Source organism: Pongo pygmaeus, chromosome 15 (genome assembly GCF_028885625.2).
Source record: "Pongo pygmaeus isolate AG05252 chromosome 15, NHGRI_mPonPyg2-v2.0_pri, whole genome shotgun sequence".
NCBI lineage: Eukaryota > Metazoa > Chordata > Mammalia > Primates > Hominidae > Pongo > Pongo pygmaeus.
In genome coordinates this window covers 48896103-48919300 of record NC_072388.2, presented here as the reverse complement: position 1 = coordinate 48919300, position 23198 = coordinate 48896103, and the positions used below count along the sequence as shown (strand labels likewise).

At 41.6% G+C, this 23198-nt stretch overlaps 1 protein-coding gene across 3 annotated transcripts in view; it reads left to right on the top strand.

Annotated features, from left to right (window-relative positions):
• The first annotated feature begins 6384 nt into the window (after positions 1–6384).
• SOS2 (SOS Ras/Rho guanine nucleotide exchange factor 2) overlaps positions 6385–23198 on the top strand; it is a 113734-nt gene continuing 96920 nt past the window's right edge. For 2 of the 3 annotated variants that reach the window (XM_063651198.1, XM_063651199.1), the window contains exon 1: positions 6559–6785. In XM_063651198.1, the coding sequence (XP_063507268.1) occupies positions 6699–6785 (87 nt within the window). In that variant the 5' untranslated portion in view covers positions 6559–6698. Of the gene's footprint in view, positions 6786–23198 lie in introns of all 3 variants that reach the window. The other variant, XM_054447619.2, reaches the window with a different exon arrangement.

Sequence of the window (23198 nt, the reverse complement as noted above, 5' to 3'; positions counted from 1 at the left end):
ATGACTTTCCACCTGGTGGTGGTGGCAATATTTGGATGACCTCAGTGGCATCTTCATACCTTGGAGAACCAGAAAACACTCTTTTTGTTCAATAGCAGGTTGTATGTAACATAGAAACATACAATGCCTTTTTTGTGGGGAGTGGGGAGGCATACTTTTAAATCAATCTTTTGGAGTTTCATACAAAATTATAGTTCCTCTTGGGAAGACCTTTTAGGTATGCTGTCTCTTACAGGGGGTTGGGCATGAGCCTCCCATAAGGGTCAGAGGACAAAGGCCTGTCAGAGGGCCTGCTTCAACTTCTTTCAGGCAGGTGGCTGTGAGAGGACTGAGCTGGCTATGGCAGCAACCCATGAAAGTAAGTGATAACAACATTTATTGTTTCCTGTGGTGTTGCTTTGCTTTGCTATTGACTGGTAGCACTTGTAGCTTTAAATAAATTGAGGAAGTATGAGAGAGTAAATGGAAGAAATGTTGAGTAAGTCCTTCTTGAAAATGTTTTTAAGTGGGAGAATATTAGTGGTAAATTTCTAACTGTCTTTTAACATTTTAATTGGGCTTGGATCATTCACATTTTCCCCAAATCCTTTCTAAATTTAAAAAAAGGTAAAGGCCAGATGCAGTGATTCATGCATGTAGTCCCAGTACATTAGAAGGCCGAGGCAGGAGGATCACTTAAGACGAGGAGTTCAAGACCAGCCTGGGCAACAGAACAAGACCCCCATCTCTTAAAAAAAAATTACAAATTACAAAATAAATTAGCTGGGCTTGGTGGTGCATACCTGTAGTCCTAGCTACCTGGGAGGCTGAGGCAGGAGGACCCCTTGAGCCTAGGAGTTCAAGGCTGCAGGGAGCTAGTATGATCACGCCACCGCACTCCAGCCTGGGTGACAGAGCGAGACCCTGTCTCTTAAAAAAAAATAATAATTTAAAAAGGGAAGCAAAATTACAATCTGTCAAATTATTGGCTGGGCGCGGTGGCTCTCGCCTATAATCCCAGCACTTTGGGAGGCTGAAGAAGATGGATTACCTGAGGTCAGGAGTTCGAGACCAGCCTGGCCAATGTGGCTAAACCCCGTCTCTACTAAAAATACAAAAAAATTAGCCGGCCTTGGTGGTGTGTGCCTGTAATCCCAGCTACTCGGGAGGCTGAGGCAGGAGAATTGCTTGAACCCAGGAGGCAGAGGTTGCAGTGAGCCGAGATCGCACCACTGCACTCCAGCCTGGGTGACAGAGCAGGACTCTGTCCCCTCAAAAAAAAAAAAAAAAAAAAAAAAAATTATTAACATGATAATTAGCATATTTCAGTACAAATCTGTGATTAAGCTTTTTGTTATGTATACATACGCCCTCCCTCTTATAGTATCAGTGTGTTTAATACTTGCATTTTTTTGTTTTATTTTATTTTTATTTTTTTGAGATGGAGCCTCCCTTTTTTGCCCAGGCTGGAGTGCAGTGGCGCGATCTCGGCTCACTGCAACCTCCTCCACCTCCTGGGTTCAAGCGATTCTCCTGCCTCAGCCTCCCGAGTAGCTGGGATTACAGGCACTCACCACTATTCCTGGCTAATTTTTGTATTTTTAGTAGAGATGGGGTTTCACCATTTTGGCCAGGCTGGTCTCGAACTCCTGACCTCAGGTGATCTGCCTGCCTCAGCGTCTCAAGTGCTGGGATTACAGCCGTGAGCCACCACGCCCAGCCTAATTTTTTATTTTCTAACATTTGAAGCAAATGTTTATAGTTAGACTGGAAATTTTTCATTAAAAATACCTCTTAATTAGTGTTTTGAATAAGTACCATTTTCATGTGGTTGCAAATTGAAAAGTCACAATAAGGGGTCTAGACAAAGTTGGCTGACACTTATAATCTTACTACTTTGGTAGGCTAAGGAGGGAGGCTCTCTTGAGCCCAGGTGTTTTTAGACCAGCCTGGGCAACGTAGCAAGACCCCCATCTCAACAACAACAAAAGTCACAAAAAGGTACACGGTGAAAAATCTCCCTTTCATCTCCGGCCACCCAGTTTTCATCCCTGTGGCAACAAAAATCTTTGTAGCCTTGCTGATACGGTTTGGCTGTGTCCCCACTGAAATCTCATCTTGAATTGTAGTTCCTATAATCTCCACGTGTCATGGGAGGGACCCAGTAGGATGTGATTGAATCATGGGGGCGATTACTCCCATGCTGCAGTTCTCATGATAGTGAGTTCTCACAAAATCTGATGGTTTTATAAGGGCCTTTTCCCGCTTTTGCTCAGCACTTCTCCTTGCTGCCGCTATGTGAAGGACATGTTTGCTTCCCCTCCCACCATGATTGTAAAGTTTCCTGAGGCCTCCCCAGCCCTGTGGAATTGTGAGTTGTTTAAACCTCTTTCCTTTATAAATTACCCAGTATTGGGTATGTCTTTATTGGCAGCGTGAGAACAGACCAATACGGTAAATGCAGAGAAATTATTTGAGTCAAATGCTTATATAATAAAATACTGCATTCCTTATGTATATATGAGGAACCATACTTGCAGTACTATACATCCTGCACTTTTCATTTTGCAGCATATCTTAGATAATGTTCCACAGAGGCCTGGTTATTTTAAAATAACTTTATAGGTTCCACTGTATGGATTTACTGTTATTTATTGAACTAGTCCCTTATTCCTACTGATGATTATTTAAACTTTATTTCTAGGGCATTTTCTGTTTTGTTTTACTTCTGGTATAATAAACAACACTGCAATGAATAACCTTGTCTCTAAGTGACTTCATATAAGAGCAAGTATATCTACAGGACATATTCCTAGAATTTGCTAGGTCAAAGAGAAACTTTGATATTATCTAGTTCCCCTTGACAGAAGTTGAAACAATTTACAGTCCTAATACACTTACAATATATTAGAATGCTTGTTTCCTCATATCTTCACCATCATAGTGTGTAATCAAACTTTTTCATCTGTGCTATCCTAATAGGTGAAAAATGATAACAGTATAACCCCAAAAAGAGGATTGTCTTTTTCTCCACATCCTCAACAGTATTTGTTATTACCTGTCTTTTGGATATAGGCCATTTTAACTGGGGCGAGATGATATCTTATTGTAGTTTTGATCTGCATTTCTCTAATGATCAATGATGTTGAGCGCCTTGTCATATCCCATTTGCCATTTGTATGTCTTCTTTTTTCTTTTTTTGTTTTAAATTTTTTAAAAAGTTTTTCTTATAGAGATGGGGTCTCATTATGTTGCCCAGGCTCGTCTTCAATTCCTGGGCTCAAGGGATCCTCCTGCCTCAGCCTCCCAAAGTGCTGGGATTACAGGTGTTGAGCCACTGTGCCTGGCCCCTTTGTTTTTCTTGTTGAATTTTGGTCTTTTAATTTGTAGGGGCTCTTTTATATTTTACTGAAATTAACTACAAAAATGAATTGCACCAGCTTGGGCAACATGGTGAGACCCTGTCTCTACCAAAAATACAAAAAATTAGCCGGGCGTGGTGACACGTGCCTGTGATTCCAGCTACTCGGGAGGCTGAAGTGGGAGGATCACTTGAGCCCAGGAGGCGGAGGTTGCAGTGACCCAAGATCATGCCACTGCAATCCAGCCTGAGCTAGAGTGGGACCCCATCTCAAACAAACAAACAAACAAAAAACCCGCAAAAATGAGTTGCAGCTATTTTTTCCAGTTTGTCATTTTCCTTTTGGCTTATCTGGTGATTTTTTTTGGCCTTTTTTTTTTTTTTTAAGAGACAGGGTCTCACTGTGTTGCCCAGGCTGGTCTCCAACTCCTGGCCTCAAGCTATGCTTCTACCTCGGCCACTGGAGTTGTTGGGATTACAGGCATGTACCACCATGCCCGGCTCATACATTTATAAAAATTGAATTTATCAGTCTTTTAGATCTTGTGTCATAGTGAAAGTGTCTTTTTCTGTTCTGAGGTTATAAATGAATCATTGTATGATTTTATTGTTTACATTTAAATCTTTGACATATCTGGAGTTTGTGCTAGTGTATTGTATAGGGTATGGATCCAACATTTTTTCTAGATAGCCCATTTGTCTGAATGGGAAACTTTTTTATTTGAGACGGAGTCTTGCTCTTGTTGCCCAGGCTAGAGTGCAATGGCGTGATCTCAGCTCACCACAACCTCCACCTCCCAGGTTCAAGCGATTCTCCTGACTCAGCCTCCCGTGTAGCTAAGAATTACAGGCATGCACCACCTTGCCCAGCTAGTTTTGTATTTTTAGTAGAGAGGGGGTTTTTCCATGTTGGTCAGGCTGGTCTCAAACTCCCGACCTCAGGTGATCTGCCCGCCTCGGCCTCCCAAAGTGCTGGAATTACAGGTGTGAGCCACCTCGCCCGGCCCTGTATGGGAAACTTTTTACTGCTGTCATTCTTGGACTATCCTCCACATGCACGTGGATCACATTTCTGTTTGCTCAGCCCAGAGATCACAACTCAGATGCCTGTAGAGACTAGGCAAGTTACATAAAAGGGTGAAGAGTGCCAGGTGGGAAGTATAGCCAACTGGAAATGGATGGCATACTTTTATAAAGAGGGCAGCCACTACCCGGTGCCTGCTGATTACTCTCTTGCACGAATGCAGTAGGTCCCAGTGTTGCCAGATCTTTGTCAAGAGAAGCTGAAAATACACATTTTTATATGAAGCCTCTTGATTTTAAAATGTTAACAATTAAATTTAAATACAGCTTTAGCTAAACAAAATATGTCTTCAGGCCTGACTTGGCCCAGAAAAGCCTTCTGATATTCCTGGCCAAGAATGAGATTTCTAACAAGTTTACTCTCCTATGAATAAAGAGAACATACATGGTCTAGTAGTTTGACAGCACAATAGTTTATAGCTGGAGTCTGGGAACAGGAGAGAAAAGTAAGGACCCTCTATATAAGCCAAAGTCTTTGCTCTCACAGACTGCAACATTAATGGGAGAAATACAAGCATTTTACCATCCCACCTTTTATCCCAAGTACATGTGAATGGATATGGCCATTTATTAGAGGATGTTCTTGATTTAGTGGCTACTTTAGTGGATTAGAAAAATAATCTTATTTTCCAACTCTGCCATTCTGATTTTGCCCAAATGAAAAAGTGGTGCATGTTTTGGGGAGAATAATTACTCAGCTACTGATGCCGGAACTGAATTGTAGTACTGACTTATTTTTTGTACCCTGTTCGTCTTTCCCCTTTCTCACTGCTGGTGGCTAAGGACAGGGAGTAAAATATCTTCTTTACAACCTCTTAAAAGTAATGTGCTCAGCCTCTTTAGTGGGATGAAATTTGTGGTAATGATAAAGTTACCAGAGCCTATGCCTCTTTGGATTGAAAAGCTTGTCAGGATCTTTTCTGTGTTGCTAATGAGTGTTTCCTAGACGCCGATCCAGGTTTTGTAGGACCTGAAGCCTACACAATTTGGATGACACGATTAAGAAAACAATTCGAAAATATCTTTTGAAAGTTTTGTAAAAACGATATGATTTTGTGAACGCACAGGGGACCATGCAAGTGAAGGACCTTTCAATTCAAGCTTGATCAACCTCACTGCCATCTGCCCCTTCTGACCCTACCACCAGGCTAAGGGCTTTCCACGCCTCATCTCTCGGTCCCCACACCATCACCCTAAGAAATAGTTACTATATCTCCTAACGATATATTATATATAGTACATACTTTGTATAAACATACGGTACTCATGAAAACAAGCCACGTAGAGCACAAATACATTAAATATCCTGTCCAGCCCGAATGCCCCTTTCTCTCCACGTCCCTATACAGCCTCCCACGACGGTAGTCCTGGGGCTCCAGGCGCTACAAGAGTGGCACCGAGTCCGGATTGTCTTAAGCAGGTCGAGAGGAGGGAGCATATGGGTAAAAAGCAGTCAAACTGGAGAGTCTGGAGCGGCCCCCAGCACACTCTCGGGAAAGTCTGACTCCCCCGGGGCTCCAGGCCCCGCACCCCCGCGCCGGGCTGGCGCCTCTGCCTGCTTCGCGGCGCGCATGCTCCGTGTTAGGCCTCTCGGGCTACTCGGGATAATGAGCGCTGAGCCGAGGGGGCGGGCCGAGCCTCGGCTGCTGGGACTCAGGGCTCGGCGGCGACCCCAAGGCACTCTGCGCCGCTGCTAAAGGGGCAGCAGCGGCGGCCAGCGCTCTACGTGCCATAGCGAGGCTCCCTCGCCCGACGCGCACTCCGGGTCGGTCCCCAGAGCTCTGTGGAGGTGACTCGAGTGGGCCGGGCCGGGCGGCGCTGTCGGCTGGGAGGGCGGGGAGGAGGCGATGAGGAGACGAGCAGCCGCCGCCGCCTCCGCTGCTCACCGCCCGCCGCGGCCGTAGCGGGAGTCGGGGCGGGGCTGGGCCAGCTGTACCCCTGCCGGGCCGCGAACCCAGACAAAGGAGGAGGAGCCGCCCCAGAAACGGGCCAGCGCCGCCGGGAAAGGAGGTCGCCGCCGGGGGTCGCTCCGGCTCGCGGGTCGCCGCGCTTCCTCTGCGGGCGCTGCGGGAGGCGAGGGCCGCCTCGGCGGAGGAAGCGGACCCCGGGGTCTCCGCCCGCCCGCCGGCGCCGCCTCCGAGCCGCCTCGGCCGTAGCCTCGGCCCGGGCGGGAGGCGGCGGCCGCCGGCGAGGCGAGGCGGCCCGCGCCCTGCCTGTCAGGCCACCGGCCCGGCCCGCGGGCTGCCCCCGATGCGGAGGCGCTGTCGCCGGGGCCATGCAGCAGGCGCCGCAGCCTTACGAGTTCTTCAGCGAGGAGAACAGTCCGAAATGGCGGGGACTGTTGGTCTCGGCCCTGCGGAAGGTCAGTGCTAGGGCCGGGGCGGCCGGCAGGTGGCCCGTGGCCCCCCGAGGTTCTAACGGGGAGCAGGTCGTCCCTCCCACAGGGCTCGAGTTCCCGGGGCCGAGCCGTTTCTCGTTGGCTGGCGATGGGGGGGCTCACAATTGCCTGTTGCATTCTGAAGGACGTTTCTCAAGTTTTTTTTTTTTTTTTTGCCTGGTCCCGGAAGGAAGGTTTTGTTATGATCATAAAACTGGATTTCATGTTGCAGTCATTTCGTCAGGCAACTTCCGCCGTTGACCAATTTGTTGTCCCCAGGCTGGAATCGGGCAAGAGAAAGTCCCGCTGGTATTTAGACAGTTTCTAAAACAAAAGCACATTTTCAGGCCGGGTAATTACTTTTAATTAAGTTCTTTGGGAGTGTTCCCCCTAGGCGGTTTGCTTGTCAAAGGTATCCACTTATGAGGCAATGGTTTTTTGTAATATGGATGTTTCACATGTGTGAAATGTCAGTGAGTCATAATATTCTTATTCATTTTGCAGTTCTCAAGGTAAATTTAAAGCGCCTTCCCGCTTCCTGCAAACGGTGTCTTACCTGTTTACAAGAGATTACCCTTAGAAAATTTGGTCAGTGTCTTCATTGTCTTCACGACCAAATTGCGATTTAGGACTTGAAATCATTTTAAGGAACAAAAAAGGGGCAACTCCTGCAAATCAGTCTTTCACGTTTGGGTGCATTGCTAGGGTGCATCTTTCCTGTAGATGGTGGCGGTCTTCCTCTGTGAATTTAGGTAGTAACCATACGATCATTTTTATAATAAACCCTTTTGTAAGATCAAGACGTTTAAAGACTGTGAATAGGTTGCGTGATCAGCTGTCACGCCTGCTGAGCAGGGGCTTTCTTTGCCATTAATGCAGACTTAGTCTCTTCTGCCTTTTGTGCAAAATAACCAAGAATACATTCTAAAATAATAAGGAAAAAATAAAGATTAATTTAAAAGACTCTACTTGGAAAGTATATCCTCAGACATTAAATTTCTATAAATGAAAGGAAGTAGTGTATTTTAAAGTTAAAGACATTTTCCTCATGCATGAGAGTTGCAGATTTTCCATTATTTTCATAATTCTTACAAGGAAGTATTGCTTTCCTCAGGGCAAACACCAAGTCGTATCTTTTTAAAGAACTTGGCAGAAATGACTAGTGGCAGCTAGACAGTTATTCCATTGGTATACCAAGTGCTAAAGTATTAAATTGACCTTACTTCCATGTGCAGCCCAATTCTGTAAGGAGAGGGAAAGAAATGAAAAGTGTGCTGAGTGGTGATAATGAACTCTGGCCTGAATTACAAGCAAAGGGGGAAATGCCTAGATAGTAATTAGCCCTTTGACCACAGACAAGTGTGAGTGCAGTAATCAGGTAGGCCTATATTGTTGGCAATGTGACGCAGGTATATACCCATTTATAACTTTCTGGTAGCAAATAGTATTTGAGTGTGTGTTGCATAACTTGTTCAATAGGTAGCTTTGATTCTAATAATACTTTATGTCCAGAAACAGATTTATGTTTTCTTTTTCTTCAAATAGAGACAGGGTTATGCTATGTTGCCCAGGCTGGTCTTGAACTTCTGGCCTCAAGCAGTCTGCCCACCTCTGCCTTCCAAACTGTTGGGATTACAGGCATGAGCCACCTCGCACCAGACCCAGATTTTTTTGTTTTTGTTTTTGTTTTTCAAGTTAGGCTGGAGACAAAGCCAAGATTAGCATCCAATCCTAGTCCATTGCTTTGGTGCTATTACTTTGCATTTATATTTTGCTTGTTTTCCTGGAACTCAGGTGCCTTGTAGGTACTATGTTATATTCCACAGTTCTAGTATGTTCTTTATGAAATAAATACATCTAAGAAAATTTGGTCTTTTGAGGTGAATTCAGAAAACATTTTCTATTAACTTACTGCTGTGATAGAATTGAAGTACATTAGTATGGAAAATTTTTTTATATTTTTGGAAAAATTTTGGTAAAAGTAATTAAGATTATGTCCACTTTTGTGGTATTTAGAACATTGCAACTTGTAGGTCTGTAGTGCCTGCTAGGAGCTGTAGCTCTTAGGGAGCTAAAGTTTCACTCTTTCTTTGCAGGAAGTTTTAAATTCTGGTATGCATCAGCCACCTTGTCTTTGTAAAATGAGAATTTCTACCATTTTGGGGGAAATTCTTCACATTCAGAGCATCTAGAACTTGGTGTCCTTCCTCTAGCTGACCAGATAGTTACAAAGACAACTAGGATTTGATTGGAGTATCTCCTTCAATTGGTGTTGCCATTGCACATGTGGTGTATTCTAGCTTCATTAATTCACTTAACCATTATTGAATACATTTTACGTACTTGACATGATGCGGGATCCTAGGAGTACAAAGTTAAAATAAAGGTCCCTCCAAAGGTGTATACCATCTAAATCAAAAATTCTAAAATTTGGGGTTTTGGTTTATGTAAATGAGAGCGATTCTGAGCTTAGAGTTCAGTAAGGGATATTTGTGTCTGTGAAAGCAGCAATGTAGCTTACTTGGCTCTGTCAGTTTAGTCCACTTGGACATCTTGGTGGAACCTCCAAACCTGTGAGAACGTAATTTTCAGAAAAGTAAAGTCATCACTTCCATGCAAATGTAAATGAACATGTATCAATGATTTTGATTCAGCCCATTACTTAATGAGGGAACTAGTAAGATGTTAAAGTCACTTAATATGAAAATTTGAGGAGGTATTTATAGGCAGTTTAATAAGGGAATATTAAGACTGTTGGGTTGCATACAGAATTAGTTAATATCCTACAAGAAACATAAAAGAGTAGGCTTTGGGTTGTCTTTTCCTCTGGCTAAAAATTACTTGCATCTCAGTGGGCGTGGTGGCTCACGTCTGTAATCCAGCATTCTGGGAGGCTGAGGCTGGTGGATCAACTGAGGTTAGGAGTTTGTGACCAGCCTGGCCAGCATGGTGAAACCCCGTCTGTACTAAAAAATACCAAAAATTAGCTGGGCGTGGTGGTGTGTGCCTGTAATCCCAGCTACTCAGGAGGCTGAGGCAGGAGAATCACTTGAACCTGCTAGGCGGAGGTTGCAGTGAGTCGAGATCGCACCACTGCACTCCATTCTGGGCGACAGAGTGAGACTCCATCTCAAAAAAAAAAAAAAAAATTACTTGCATCTCTGTCTGCTGAAAAGCTGTAACTTAATCTTATAGATGTATAAAATAGCTCAGTCAGTAGAAATTAATAAAAGATTCAAGCATAGCACTGTACTGAAACACACCCAGTATTCTCTTTTGCTTATTTTCTAGTTTTGGCTAGTTTTTATGAAAACTGGATATCTATATCTATATCCATGTATATATCCATATATACCCATATATAGATCCATATATATATATATGTATTTGACAAAGTCACCATTGTCAACATTGAAAATGCAAGGGATTTTTAAAAAACCAACCTCAAGTATTCATTGCATTACATAGAAACAGAGATGGGCTGGGCGCAGTGGCTCATGCCTGTAATCCCATTTGGGAGGCCAAGGCGGGCGGATCACCTGAAGTCAGGAGATCGAGACCATGCTGGCTAACACGGTGAAACCCCATCTCTACTAAAAATACAAAAAAAAAAATTAGCCGGGCGTGGTGGCGGGTGCCTGTAGTCCCAGCTACTCGGGAGGCTGAGGCAGGAGAATGGCGTGAACCCAGGAGGCGGAGCTTGCGGTTGAGCTGAGATTGCGCCACTGCGCTCCAGCGTGGGCGACAGAGTAAGACTCTGTCTCAAAAAAAAAAACAAAAAAACAAAAAAAAAACACAAAAATTAGCCAAGTGTGGTGGTGCATGCCTGTGATCCCAGCTACTCGGGAGGCTGAGGCAGAGAATTGCTTGAACCTGGGAGGCAGAGGTTACAGTGGGCTGAGATCGCACCACTGCACTCCAGCCTGGGCGACAGAGCGAGACTCTGTCTCAAAAAAAAAAAAAAAAAGAAAGAAAGAAAAAGAAACACAGAGATAGACAAATAGATTTATGGAAAAATAATTTTGGGAATAGAAATGTGATGTTCTTTAGCTTTTTGCTTGTTCTTTAACTTTTAAAACAGAACCTCACCTAGATCATTTAAGAACAGAGAGAGCTACAAAGCAGAGTGAAATGACACTACTAATGGATAATGCATGGATTGTTAACATTACTGCTAAATTATGTATCTTCCCTAAAGGAGCCTAGAACATAATTGCCTTCAACACTGCTCCCCAAGATCATTGAAGCTATTGTGTTACTTGGGGAAAAAAGAGCATGGTGTATATTTGTAAATGCAGTTTATTACCTGTGTCTTTGAAATGCCCTGGTACTATATGCATATGTTATTTGATTATATGTTGAGATAAATCAGCATTCTTCATATGGGAAATATGCCTCAAAATCATTTTATCAGATTTTACAGTCCCTGATATTTATTTTGTAGATGTCTTTTCTGTAAGGTGTTTTTCACCAGGCTAGCCATAGAAAAGAATTTGGCTGTTTTCTTGCCAGCTGTAGTTATAAATGTCAGAGAAAGCTAGAAAGAATTGGTTGAATTACTTTGTTCCTGAGTCCAATTAGATTCAGGTTAAATATCGACCTCCCCACCCCGTGACAATTTGCTCTTAGATATCTAAAAGGCAAGCGGTGTGAGAGAATGTCTGGGTTAATTAATAGCAGTCTACGGCAAGGAAAAAGATCGGTAGGGGCTTTGATTTAAAAATGGTTTTGTGAAGTTCTACTGAGATCCTAGTGTTTCTGCGTTTGTACAAATGTCTCTTGGAAGTTTGTTTTAGAAGATAGCACTGGATCTTTCCTGAGGCCCACAAGAAAAGTACAGGGTGATCTGAGAAAATATAACTGGTGTCATTGATATATGAGAGTCAAAGAAGACTTTAAGCAAGCAACATTTGTGCTTCTTTCTAGATTATATATTCAAATATAGTAATATTACTCTCTCCAGGCTGGTCTTGAACTCCTGGGCTCAAGCGATCCCTCCCACCTGGGCCTCCAAAAATGCTGGGATTACAGTTGTGAGCTACCTCGCCTGGCTGCAGACACTGTTCTTGATACGGAAGATGTAGCAGAGCCCCCTGCTGTCATAAAGCTTGTGTTCTAAGTGGCTGTGGCAGAGGGACAATAAGGAAGTAAACAGTTATCTGAAAGATCAGTAGAATTAACAAAAAAAAAAAAAGAGGGGGAAGGATTTGAGGCTGAGGGGAAAGTAAGAACATGATTTGTTTGTTTGTTTGTTTTGAATAGGTCTCAGATTCTGAATTTAATGACTTTTTTTAAAAAACAAGAAGAATAAGTGGATGAAGCTAGTATGGTAGACTGTAGGTACACTGAGTTAAGGTCTCTGCCTGAGAATAGGAAGTCCTGTTGGGTTCTCATTTACATAGCAAAGTAATTAGATTAACTTGATCAGAATTGCTTTTTGAAAAGATTACTTCAAGTCAAAGCCAAAAACTAATGAGCGATCCTGTGATTTTTGTGACATGAAGCCTATTCTGGAATTCCTAAAGCCGCTGAATGTAACAGTAGAACTCGAGGGAGTCATTTGGAATTATTCCAAACTAATAATGACCCAAACTGACCCGAAGAGTTCAGCCAGAACTAGATGAGCGGTAGGAATGTACTTTAACTTGCTGTACTTGGCTCCCTGTCAGCCATGATTAAGTAGCCTTCTATTTTCGGTTTAATTTTGGTATGGTATATTTGGAGCAATAATATTCCATTAAAGTGTTTTATGCTGAGTATTCAGAGCATTACCTGTGTTACCACTTGACATAAATCAACTATATGTCTTTTATATTAGCCATGGACTCTCTTTCAAGGGAACAGTAGTTTGATTATATCCTGCATATTTGAATCAAAAGGAATTTTAATGTAACTAATGGATTTAGCATTATCTCATGTTAGAAATTAACAACCAAAAATTATTTTCTTCCATGGGCCAGGTGCAGTAGCTCATGCCTGTAATCCTAGTACTTTGGGAGGCTGAGATGGGAGGATTGCTTGAGGCCAGGAGTTCAAGACCAACCTGGCCAACATAGCGAGGTCCCATGTCCATAAAAAATTATTTTCTTCTTTTACATAAGAATATATGCTAGTACAGTTTTTTCAAATGGATAAAGTATTACACACTTCACATTTTAACATGTAGAAGTGAAGCAACAAGATGAAAATAATACCAAGATCTAGATATAAGGACTAGTATTAGCTCTTCTAAGTAAAGTTTTCTGTACTCCAGTTTTCTTCTTCATTAGGTCATTTTGTAAACTCAAACACTATTTCTTCTCTCTCTCTCTTTTTTTTTTTTTTGACAGGGTTTTGCTCTGCTATGCAGGCTGGAGTACAGTGGCATGATCATAGCTCACTGCAGCCTCAAACTCCTGGGCTCAAATGATCCTCCCACTATAGCCTCCTGAGTAGCTGGGACTACAGGCATGTGCCACTACACCCAGCTAATTTTCTTTTTTTTTTTGTGGAGACAAGGTCTTGCTATGTCCCCTGGCTGGTCTCAAATTCCTGGACTCAAGTGATCCTCCAGCCTTGGCCTCCCAAAGTTCTGGGATTACAGGAGTGAGCCACCTGCCTGCCAAAAACTGCTTCTTACATACAAAGTATATTATAGTTCTTTCTTAATTGCAGCATTTGACAGTTGATCTCTTTCTTTTTTTGAAATCCTTTCTTCATTTGGCTTCCAGAAGAACATCAAGCTTTCAGGGATTTTTTTTCTCTGAATATTCCTTCTAGTTCCCCTTTCCTTGATTCCTCCTCATCTTCCTGTGACCACATCCTTCTGACCTCCCCAGAGCCCATTTATATATATGTGTGTGTATATGTGTGTGTTTGTGTGTGTGTGTGTGTGTGTGTGTATATATATATATATTTCCCCCCCCCGAGACGGAGTCTTGCTCTGTCACCCAGGCTGGAGTGCAGTGGTGCGATCTTGGCTCACTGCAACCTCTGTTTCCCAGGCTCAACCAATTCTCCTGCCTCAGCCTCCCGAGTAGCTGAGATTACAGGCGCGCACTACTGTGTCTGGTTAATTTTTTTTTTTGTATTTTTAGTAGAGACAGGGTTTCACCATGTTGGCCAGGCTGGCCTCGAACTCCTAACCTTGTGATCTGCCCGCCTCAGACCCTCAAGTGTTGGGATTACAGGTGTGAGCCACTGCGCCTGGCCATTTTTTAGACTTCTATTTCTGTTAACACATACTCCTTTGGAGATGCCATCCTGCCTCATTGCTTCACATATAATCTAAATCTGATAATTACCAAATTTACATTTCTGGCTCAGACCTCTTTCTTAAACATGAATGTTCAACTCTTTTTTTGAGACAGGGTCACACTCTGTCACCCAGGATGGAGTGCAGTGGCAAGATCACAGCTCACTATAGCCTTAATCTCCTGGGCTCAAGTGATCCTCCCACCTCACCCCCCTGCCGCCCCCATATAGCTGGGACTACAGGTGTGTGCCACCACACCCAGCTAATTTTTTGTTTGTTTGTTTTAGATGGAGTCTCGCTTTTTTGCCAGGCTGGAGTGCAGTGATGCAGTCTTGGCTCACTGCAACCTCCACCTCTCAGGTTCAAGTGATTCTCCTGCCTCAGCCTCCCGAGTAGCTGGGACTACAGGCATGCGCCACCATGCCCAACTAATTTTTTTGTATTTTTAGTAGAGACGGGGTTTCACCACGTTGGCCAGGATGGTCTCAATCTGTTGACCTCGTCATCTGCCCGCCCCGGCCTCCCAAAGTACTGGGATTACAGGGATGAGCCACCACACCCAGGCCCAATTTTTTAAAAACTTTTTGTAGAGACAGGGTCTTACTGTGTTGCATAAACTGGTCTCCACTTCCTGGGCCCAAGCATTCCTCCTGCCTCAGCCTCCAAAGTGTTTGAGTTACAGGCATGAAGCACCACACCCAGCCAACATTTTACTTGATATTTCCACACAGGCATCTCAACGAACACTGTATCCTTTTCTTTCCCCGCAAACTTGTTCCTTTTGTAGTGGTTCACATATCAATAAATGGCTACTCCATCCTTCCGGTTGCTCAAACTAAAAATCTTAAGTTATTCTTGAATATTGTCTTTTTTTATACCACACATCTGATTTGTCAGCACATCCTTTTAGCTCTACTTCAAACTATAACTATATTTAGTTACCGTTTTATACTTTTTGACTTTTACCACCTGGAACCAAGTCATCATCACCAATCTCCTGGAATATTGAAATATCTTTTCAACTGGTCTCTGATCATCTACTCTTGCCCTATTTAGTTTTTTTCCCCCCAAACACAAAGAGATAAGTGAGATCATTTCACTCCTTTGTTCAAAACCCTCTCAGTGCTTCTCAGAATAAAAGTCAAAAAAGTCCTCCCAAAGGTTTACTAGGCCCTCTGCAGTCTAGGGCTGCCCCACCTCCCACTTTTACCTCTCTGACCTCTTTAATATTGTCCGTTGTTTGTTCTGCTTCTGCCCCGTACTGGCTTTCTTGTTTCTATAACATAGACATGTTTTAGTCTTAGGACATTTGTACTTGCTGAATTTTCTACCTGAAACACCCTTCCCTCAGATAATCACGTGGCTGGCCCTTTTACCTCCTTTAGGTCGTTATAGTCAGACAACATTTTCTTGGAGAGATTTTCTCTTACAGCCTGTCTGAAACTGCTACATCCTCCTGCTTCCCAGACAGTCCCACATCAGTGTTCACAGTATTTTTTTCCATAAACCTGTATCTCCAATATAAATGATATATCCAGTTCTCAAGCCAGAAACCTAGTCATCATTCTTTCTCTCCTTCTCGTGCCAGGCTAACATCTATTCATCACTTAATCTACTTGATTCTTTCTCCTAAATTAGGAGTTTTCTAACTTTTTTTGCTGTGTATCCCCAAAAGAATTTTGAAAAACTTGCACATTTTTATGCTGACATCTAGAAATTTTCATTTTACATTTAAATAGTTGCAGTAGATGTAATTTCATATGTGTTATAAATACTGATGTTTTAAGGAAAAACAGTTCCATCAGTCTTTTAAATGTGCCGAATGGAATTTAAATACCAAAATAATTTGATATCCACCATCATTTTTTAAAAATACACATGAAAAGTGTGTCTTTAAAAGTTGGAAATTTTACATTGTCCTTTTTTTCTCTGTGAACATTTTTCATTGTATTTCCCCTACATAATTCTAATATAATATTTTTAGATTTAAGTCTTTAATCCCACTTTTTTATTTATACTTCTTTACAACAACAAAAAAGTCTACGTATTGAATTTAAAAAGATTTTCCCTACAACCGTAAAGCTTTAAAACCTGTCTTTTGAACTGAATTATTATTATTATTATTATTATTAAAGTCTCATTCTGTCACCCAGGCTGGAGTACAGTGGCATGATAATGGCTCACTGCAGCTTCAACCTCCCAGGCTCAAGTGATCCTCTGATTTCAGCCTCCTGAGTAGCTAGGACTGCAGGCACATGCCACCACACTTGGCTAATTTTTAAAAAATCTTAAAGATGCTTTCTTTTTATTTTCATGGGCCTGTCCCCTCAGGAGGATGTATTTTTTGACTAGGCTAGAGAATGGAAGAGGCAAGATACTTAAATGAAAATATTTGTAATTGTCTCTTTGTTTAGTGTCTAGGATTTATTTATTGTACTTCAGAGCAACATGTATCCTATAGAGAATTTCAAGATAAGTGAGAGATCTGCCTTTCTTAGTAAAATGAGAGGGCATCTGTGAAAAGAGAGGTGTAAAAGGAGACCCTGCTTTACTCACTGTGTGCAGGCACCTTGTCAGGCAGATCTTCTTTAGGAAAGAGTACGTATGGCTGTTTACAAAGTATCCTGACAGACATGGGTGTTTGGCCCAGGGATTTATTAAACATAAATGAATGAAACAAATTTAATAGTGATCTTTCCCAGTTCACAGGGGAAAAAAAGCAATTATTTTTTCAATTTTATTTTTCTTCCATAAATTAGAAAAAAAAATCTTTGTTGTCTGCTGCAGTTTACTTGCTAGTGAGTAGTGAAAGATTGTAAAATAAATGAACGAATGATAATGGAGGTTTTAAAGGGAAAATGACTTTTAATACTTTTTGGTTTTTTTCTTAGAAACATGTTCCTGTAGTTTGATTTTAAGTTTTAAAGTCATTATTAGCATTGTCCGTGCTGTGATAGAATATGAGTCTTAAAATTTCATGTTCTGCAAAGAACACTGATTTCCAAATGATCTGCCACTGGAACAAGTTGGGAACCATTTATCTAGCCTGTACTCTCTTGTGTTTACAGGCAAATGGCCTGCCTTTATGGGAAGGTGCTTCTAGGTCATACGCCATTCAAAGAAAACTTTGATGACAAAAATTTTTGCTTCAGCTAATCTGTTTTACACATTTGATTATATTATGGTAAGCTCTCACCTAATATTAAGTTAAGTAGAAATAGCTTCTTGGCCTGTACTTACTTGTATTTTAAATAAACTTACATTGTGAAAGCCTGCTGAAAGTACCTAATTAAGAGCATGGACTCTGAGAAGTATTAGTAGACAGTGGGAGGAATAGAGAAACATAAGAGAGAGAATTCCTTCATTTATAATGTTGTATGAGAACCAGGTCTCCAGATACGTATCCAGTGAAATGAAAACAAATTTTATGGAGTTTAAAATTTTTTCCAGTATCCAGATTATTTCAGTGAGGCCAAGAGATCTGTTTGCTGCTGTGAATCTATTTGACAAGTATTTACTGACTGTTTTCTTTATGCAGGGTCTGTTTTGTTGTTGTTTTTTTTTTTTTTTTTTTTTGAGATGGAGTCTCGCTCTGTCGCCCAGGCTGGAGTGCAGTGGCGCTATCTTGGCTCACTGCAAGCTCTGCCTTCCGGGTTCACGCCATTCTCCTTCCTCAGCCACCCTAGTAGCTGGGACTACAGGCGCCCGCCACCACGCCCAGCTAATTTTTTTTTTTTGTATTTTTAGTAGAGATGGGGTTTCACCGTGTTAGCCAGGATGGTCTCGATCTCCTGACCTCGTGATCTGCCCACTTTGGCCTCCCAAAGTGCTGGGATTACAGGCGTGAGCCACCGCGCCTGCCCCAATGCAGGGTCTGTTCTTTTAATGACATACTAGATTACCTGTATGCTAAGAATACAGGTGTAGGGAAATAGGAGGAGGAGACCAAAAACAAGAAATGGGAGCTGGTGTGGTAGTGCCTACCTGTAGTCCCAGTCACAAGGGAGGCTGAGGTGGAAGGATCACTTGAGCCCAGGAGTTCGAGGCTTAACAGTGAGTGGTGATTACACCACTGCACTCCAGCCTGGGTGACAGAGCAAGATTCTGTCTCCACACCTCTCCCCTGCCCCCCAAAAAACAAACGAGAAATGGTTCCTGATCTTAATGAGTTTAGAGTATACAACTGTGGTTTCAATTCTTGATTATACACTTTGATTAGAAAAATGTTGCCTTAGAATATTATATTTTAGAATTATTTTTAAAAACTTTATTGGGATGTAATTGATATAAAGTATATATTTACAGTGCATATATTTACAATGTACAATTTGATGTTTTCAACAATGTGATAAGTTATATATACACAGTAAAACCATCCCAATAAAGCTAGTAGACATATCCTTCAGCCCCATAAATTTCCTCTTGACTGTAATTCTCCCTTCTATTTCTTCCCACTTAGGAGACATCCCAAGCCATCACTAATCTGTTTTCTGTCATTATCGATTGCATTTTCTGGAGTTTTATATTAATACTAATAGAATCATACAGTACATACTCTTTTTTTCAATCTGGCTTCTTTCAGCATGATTATTTTAGATTCATTTATGTTGCATATATCAATAGTTCATTCCTTTTTATTGCTCAGTAGTGTATTCCATTGTGTAGATATACTGTGGCTTGTTTATCCATTCACTTATTTATGTACATTTGGTTTTTCAGATCTTGGCTATTCAAATAAAGCTGCTATGTATATTTGTGTACAAGTCTTTGTATGAAGATATGTTTCAATACAAAGAATGGAAATTGCTGGTGATTACCAAAGAGTGGTTGGATCGGATAGTAGGTGGATGCTTAACTTTTTTTTTTGAGACGAAATCTCGCTCTGTTGCCAGGCTGGAGAGCAGTGCTGCAATCCTGACTCACTGCAACCTCCGGCTCCCGGGTTCAAGTGATTCTCCTGCCTCAGCCTCCTGAGTAGCTGAGATTACAGGCACACCCCACCACGCCCGGCTAATTTTTCTATTTTTAGTAGAGACAGGGTTTCACTATATTGGCCAGGATGGTCTCGATCTCTTGACCTCATGATCCACCTGTCTCGTCCTCCCAAAGTGCTGGGATTATAGGTGTGAGCCACCACGCCTGGCTGCTTAACTTTTTAAGAAACTTTCAAACTGTTTTCTAAAGTGGTTGTATGGTTTTACATTCCCACTAGCAATATAAGAGATCCTGTTCCTCCTGCCAGTACTTGGTAATTTAATTTTAGCCATTCTAATAGCGGTGTAATGGTACTTTGTGGTTTTAGTTTGCATTTCCCTAGTGATTAATGATGTTGAACATCTTTCATGTTTTTATTTGCCTTCCATAAATCTTCTTTGGTGAAGTGTTTGTTCAGATCTTTGGCCCATTTTTGTTGAGTTGTTTTTTTGTTTTTGTTTTTGTTTTTGTTTTGGGACGGAGTCTTGCTCTGTCGCCCATGCTGGAGTGCAGTGGCACAATCTCAGCTTACTGCACCCTCTGCCTTCCGGGTTCAAGCGATTCTTTTACCTCAGCCTCCCAAGTAGCTGGGATTGCAGGCACCCAACACCATGCCCTGCTAATTTTTGTATTTTTAGTAGAGACAGGATTTTGCCATGTTGCCCAGGCTGGTCTCAAACTCTTGGCCTCAAGGAATCCACCCACCTTGGCCTCCCAAAGTACTGGGATTACAGGCATGAGCCATCTCACTCGGCCTTTTTTTTTTTCCTTTTATGGAGGTTTCATTGTATACCATTCTCTTAATACTATCTTTTCATCTTTTTCTTTCTTTCTTTTTTTTTTTTTCTTTTTAAGAGATAGGGTCTTGCTGTGTTGCCTAGGCTGGTCTTAAGCTCCTGGCCTCAAGTGATCGTCCTGCCTCAGCCTCCCAAAGTGCTGGGACTACAGGCATAAGCCACTGCACCTGGCCTATACTATGTTTTGGAGACCAAAAGTTTTTTGTTTTTTTTTTTTTTTGAGACAGAGTCTCGCTCTGTCACCCAGGCTGGAGTGCAGTGGCACGATCTTGGCTCACTGCAAGCTCCGCCTCCGGGTACACGCCATTTTCCTGCCTCAGCCTCCCGAGTAGCTGGGACTACAGGCGCCTGCCACCACGCCCGGCTAATTTTTTGTATTTTTAATAGAGACGGGGTTTCACCGTCTTAGCCAGGATGGTCTTGATCTCCTGACCTCGTGATCTGCCAGCCTCAGCCTCCCAAAGTGCTGGGATTACAGGCGTGAGCCACCATGCCTGGCCAAAAGTTTTAAATTTTTATCAATTTGATTTTTTAGGGACTGCGCCATTAGTGTCATATCTAGGAAATCTTTGCCTAACCCAGGGTTACAAAAATTTTCCCTTCTAGAAATTTTTTATTTATTTATTTTAATTTTCAAAAATAGAGACAGGCTGTTGCCCAGGCTGGTCTCGAATTCCTGGCCTAAAGTGATCCTTTGGCCTCAGCCTCCCAAAGTTTTGCAATTATAGGTGTGATCCACCATACCTGGCCTGTTCTAGAAATTTTGTAGTTTAAATTTTATATTTATATCTATGACTCATTTGAATCACTTTTTCTTTCTTTTTAAAAAAAACTCACCTTGTCTTATGGTGCTGATTGAATCATTTTATATATGGTGTGATGATTCTGTATATGGTATGTTTGTTTTTTTGCATATGGATATCTGGTTGTTCTGTCACCATTTATTGAAAAGGCTATCCTTTTCCTTTGCTAAAGGTCTTCATGCTTTTATTTAAAAAATCAGTTGCCCATATATGTGTGGTTTTATTTCTGGATTCTCTATTCTGTTCTATTGATTGTTTTCCTTATCTTTATGTCAGTGCCATACTGTTTTGGTTACCATAGCTTTATAGAAATCCTTGAAATCAGGTAGTGTTAGCCCTTCAACTTTGTTCTTCTTTAGAGTTGTTTTACTTATTCTAGGACCTTTGTATTTCCATAAGAATTTTTTAATCAACATACCAATTTCTACAAGAAAGCTTGCTGTAATTTTGATTGAGATTGTGTTGCATGTACAGATTATTTGGGAGGAATTGACATCATAACAATGTTGAGTCTTCCAACTCATAGTTTATCTCTTCATTTATTTAAGTATTTAATTCCTATCAGCAGTATATTGTATTTTTATTTTTATTTATTCATTTCTATTGTATTTTGTTTTTATTTTTTGAGATTGAGTCTCACTCTTGTCACCCAGGCTGGAGTGCAGCAGCATGATCTCAGCTCACTGCAACCTCTGCCTCCTGGGTTCCAGTGATTCTCCTGCCTCAGCCTCCAGAGTAGCTGCCCAGCTAATTTTTGTACTTTTAGTAGAGACGGGATTTCACCATGTTGGCCAGGCTGATCTCAAATTCCTGACCTCAGGTGATCTACCTGCCTTGGCCTCCCAAAGTGCTGGGATTACAGGTGTGAGCAACCGTGCTCTGCCAGTATTTTGTAGTTTTAGTATATATACTTCAACTAAAATTTTTATTTTCTTTTTAAATTGAATTTTAATATTTCATAATGGGCTGGGTGTGGTGGCTCACGCCCATAATCCCAACACTTTGGGAGGCTGAGGCAGGCAGATTACCTGAGTTCAGGAGTTCAAGACTAGCCTGGTCAACATGGTGAAACACCGTCTCTACTGAAAATACAAAAATTAGCTGGACGTGCTGGTGCGCACCTGTAGTCCCAGCTACTCGGGAGGCTGAGGCAGGCGGATCTCTTGAATCTGGGAGGTGGAGGTTGCAGTGAGCCAAGATTGCTGCCACCGCACTCCAGCCTGGGCGAAAGAGCGAGACTCCATCTCAAAAAAAACAAAAAACAAAAAAAAACACCAAAACCCCAAAACATTTAATAATGAAAACATTGCCAGTATTCTTAATTGATGTTTGAGATATTTGCGTCCTTGTGGAAATCTTGGCAACACAATGAAGAATTTGGCAAAAATAAATATCAGTCAGACTATATATCCAAAAGGATTTATTTCCACATTGTACCTGAAACTCAAATGTTAATTACTAAACAAGTGCACTGGCAAGATTTTTAATTTAAATGTGAAGATGGAAAACTGAAAAATATAAATTAGGAAATAACATTTCTATAACTTGTCAAATGTAGCGGTTTATCAGGGTAAAAAGTTAAAGTGCTTTTGTGTGTGTCTACACATGGATTTATAGTATGAGACTATTCTATTTATAGTGTTACAGTAAGGAAATGCCTTCTGGCAGTTTGAAAATATGGTGTAACTAAAATACAGGTCTGACTTGTTAATCTACTGTTAAAGACTGGAAATTATTTTAATTGCTCTTTTTCTGACTAGTCTTTCAAAAAATATGATAGGCAAATTGGTTTTGTTGTGGTAATTTTATGTTTACTGTCTCTGTAGAAGTGTAAAGCATGGTTCTCTTCCATTGTCCTCTTGATGTCCTATTACAGTATTTATGGGTGAGATTTTAACATTGTGTATTTATTTTTATGACTGTTTTCGTATTTGAAATTAAGAAGTTTGGCATAAGAAACTTTGATGCTTGATGTTCAAATTGCTTTGTAGCTTATTTAACAAAATCATAATCACAGAAAAAGAATCCATCCCAGTTAGACATTATTTTAATTCTCATGTTCAATCATTTTCACTGAGTGGGGCCCTTGGCTTTTTATGGAAAGATGTTTTAAGAAACAACCTTGCCGGGCTCAGTGGCTCACGCCTGTAATCCCAGAGCTTTGGGAGGCCAAGGAGGGCGGATCATGAGGTCAGGAGATCAAAACCATCCTGGATAACACAGTGAAACCCCGTCTCTACTAAAAAATACAAAAAATTAGTCAGGCATGGCCGCGGGCGCCTATAGTCCCAGCTACTCAGGAGGCTGAGGCAGGAGAATGGCATGAACTCGGGTGGCAGAGCTTGCAGTGAGCTGAGATCGTGCCACTGCACTCCATCCTGGGCGACAGAACAAGACTCCGTCTCAAAAAAAAAACAAACAACTTTGCCTTAGGGAGGGGGGCCTGAGGAGGCAGAAGGATTGTTTGAGCCAAGGAGTTGGTGACCAGCTTGAGCAATTTAGGTAGTCCTCATGTTTAAAAGAAAAAAAAAAAAAAAAGAAACGGCCTTATGAAGTCTACTGCCACACTTACAATATAAATGTTTATTTA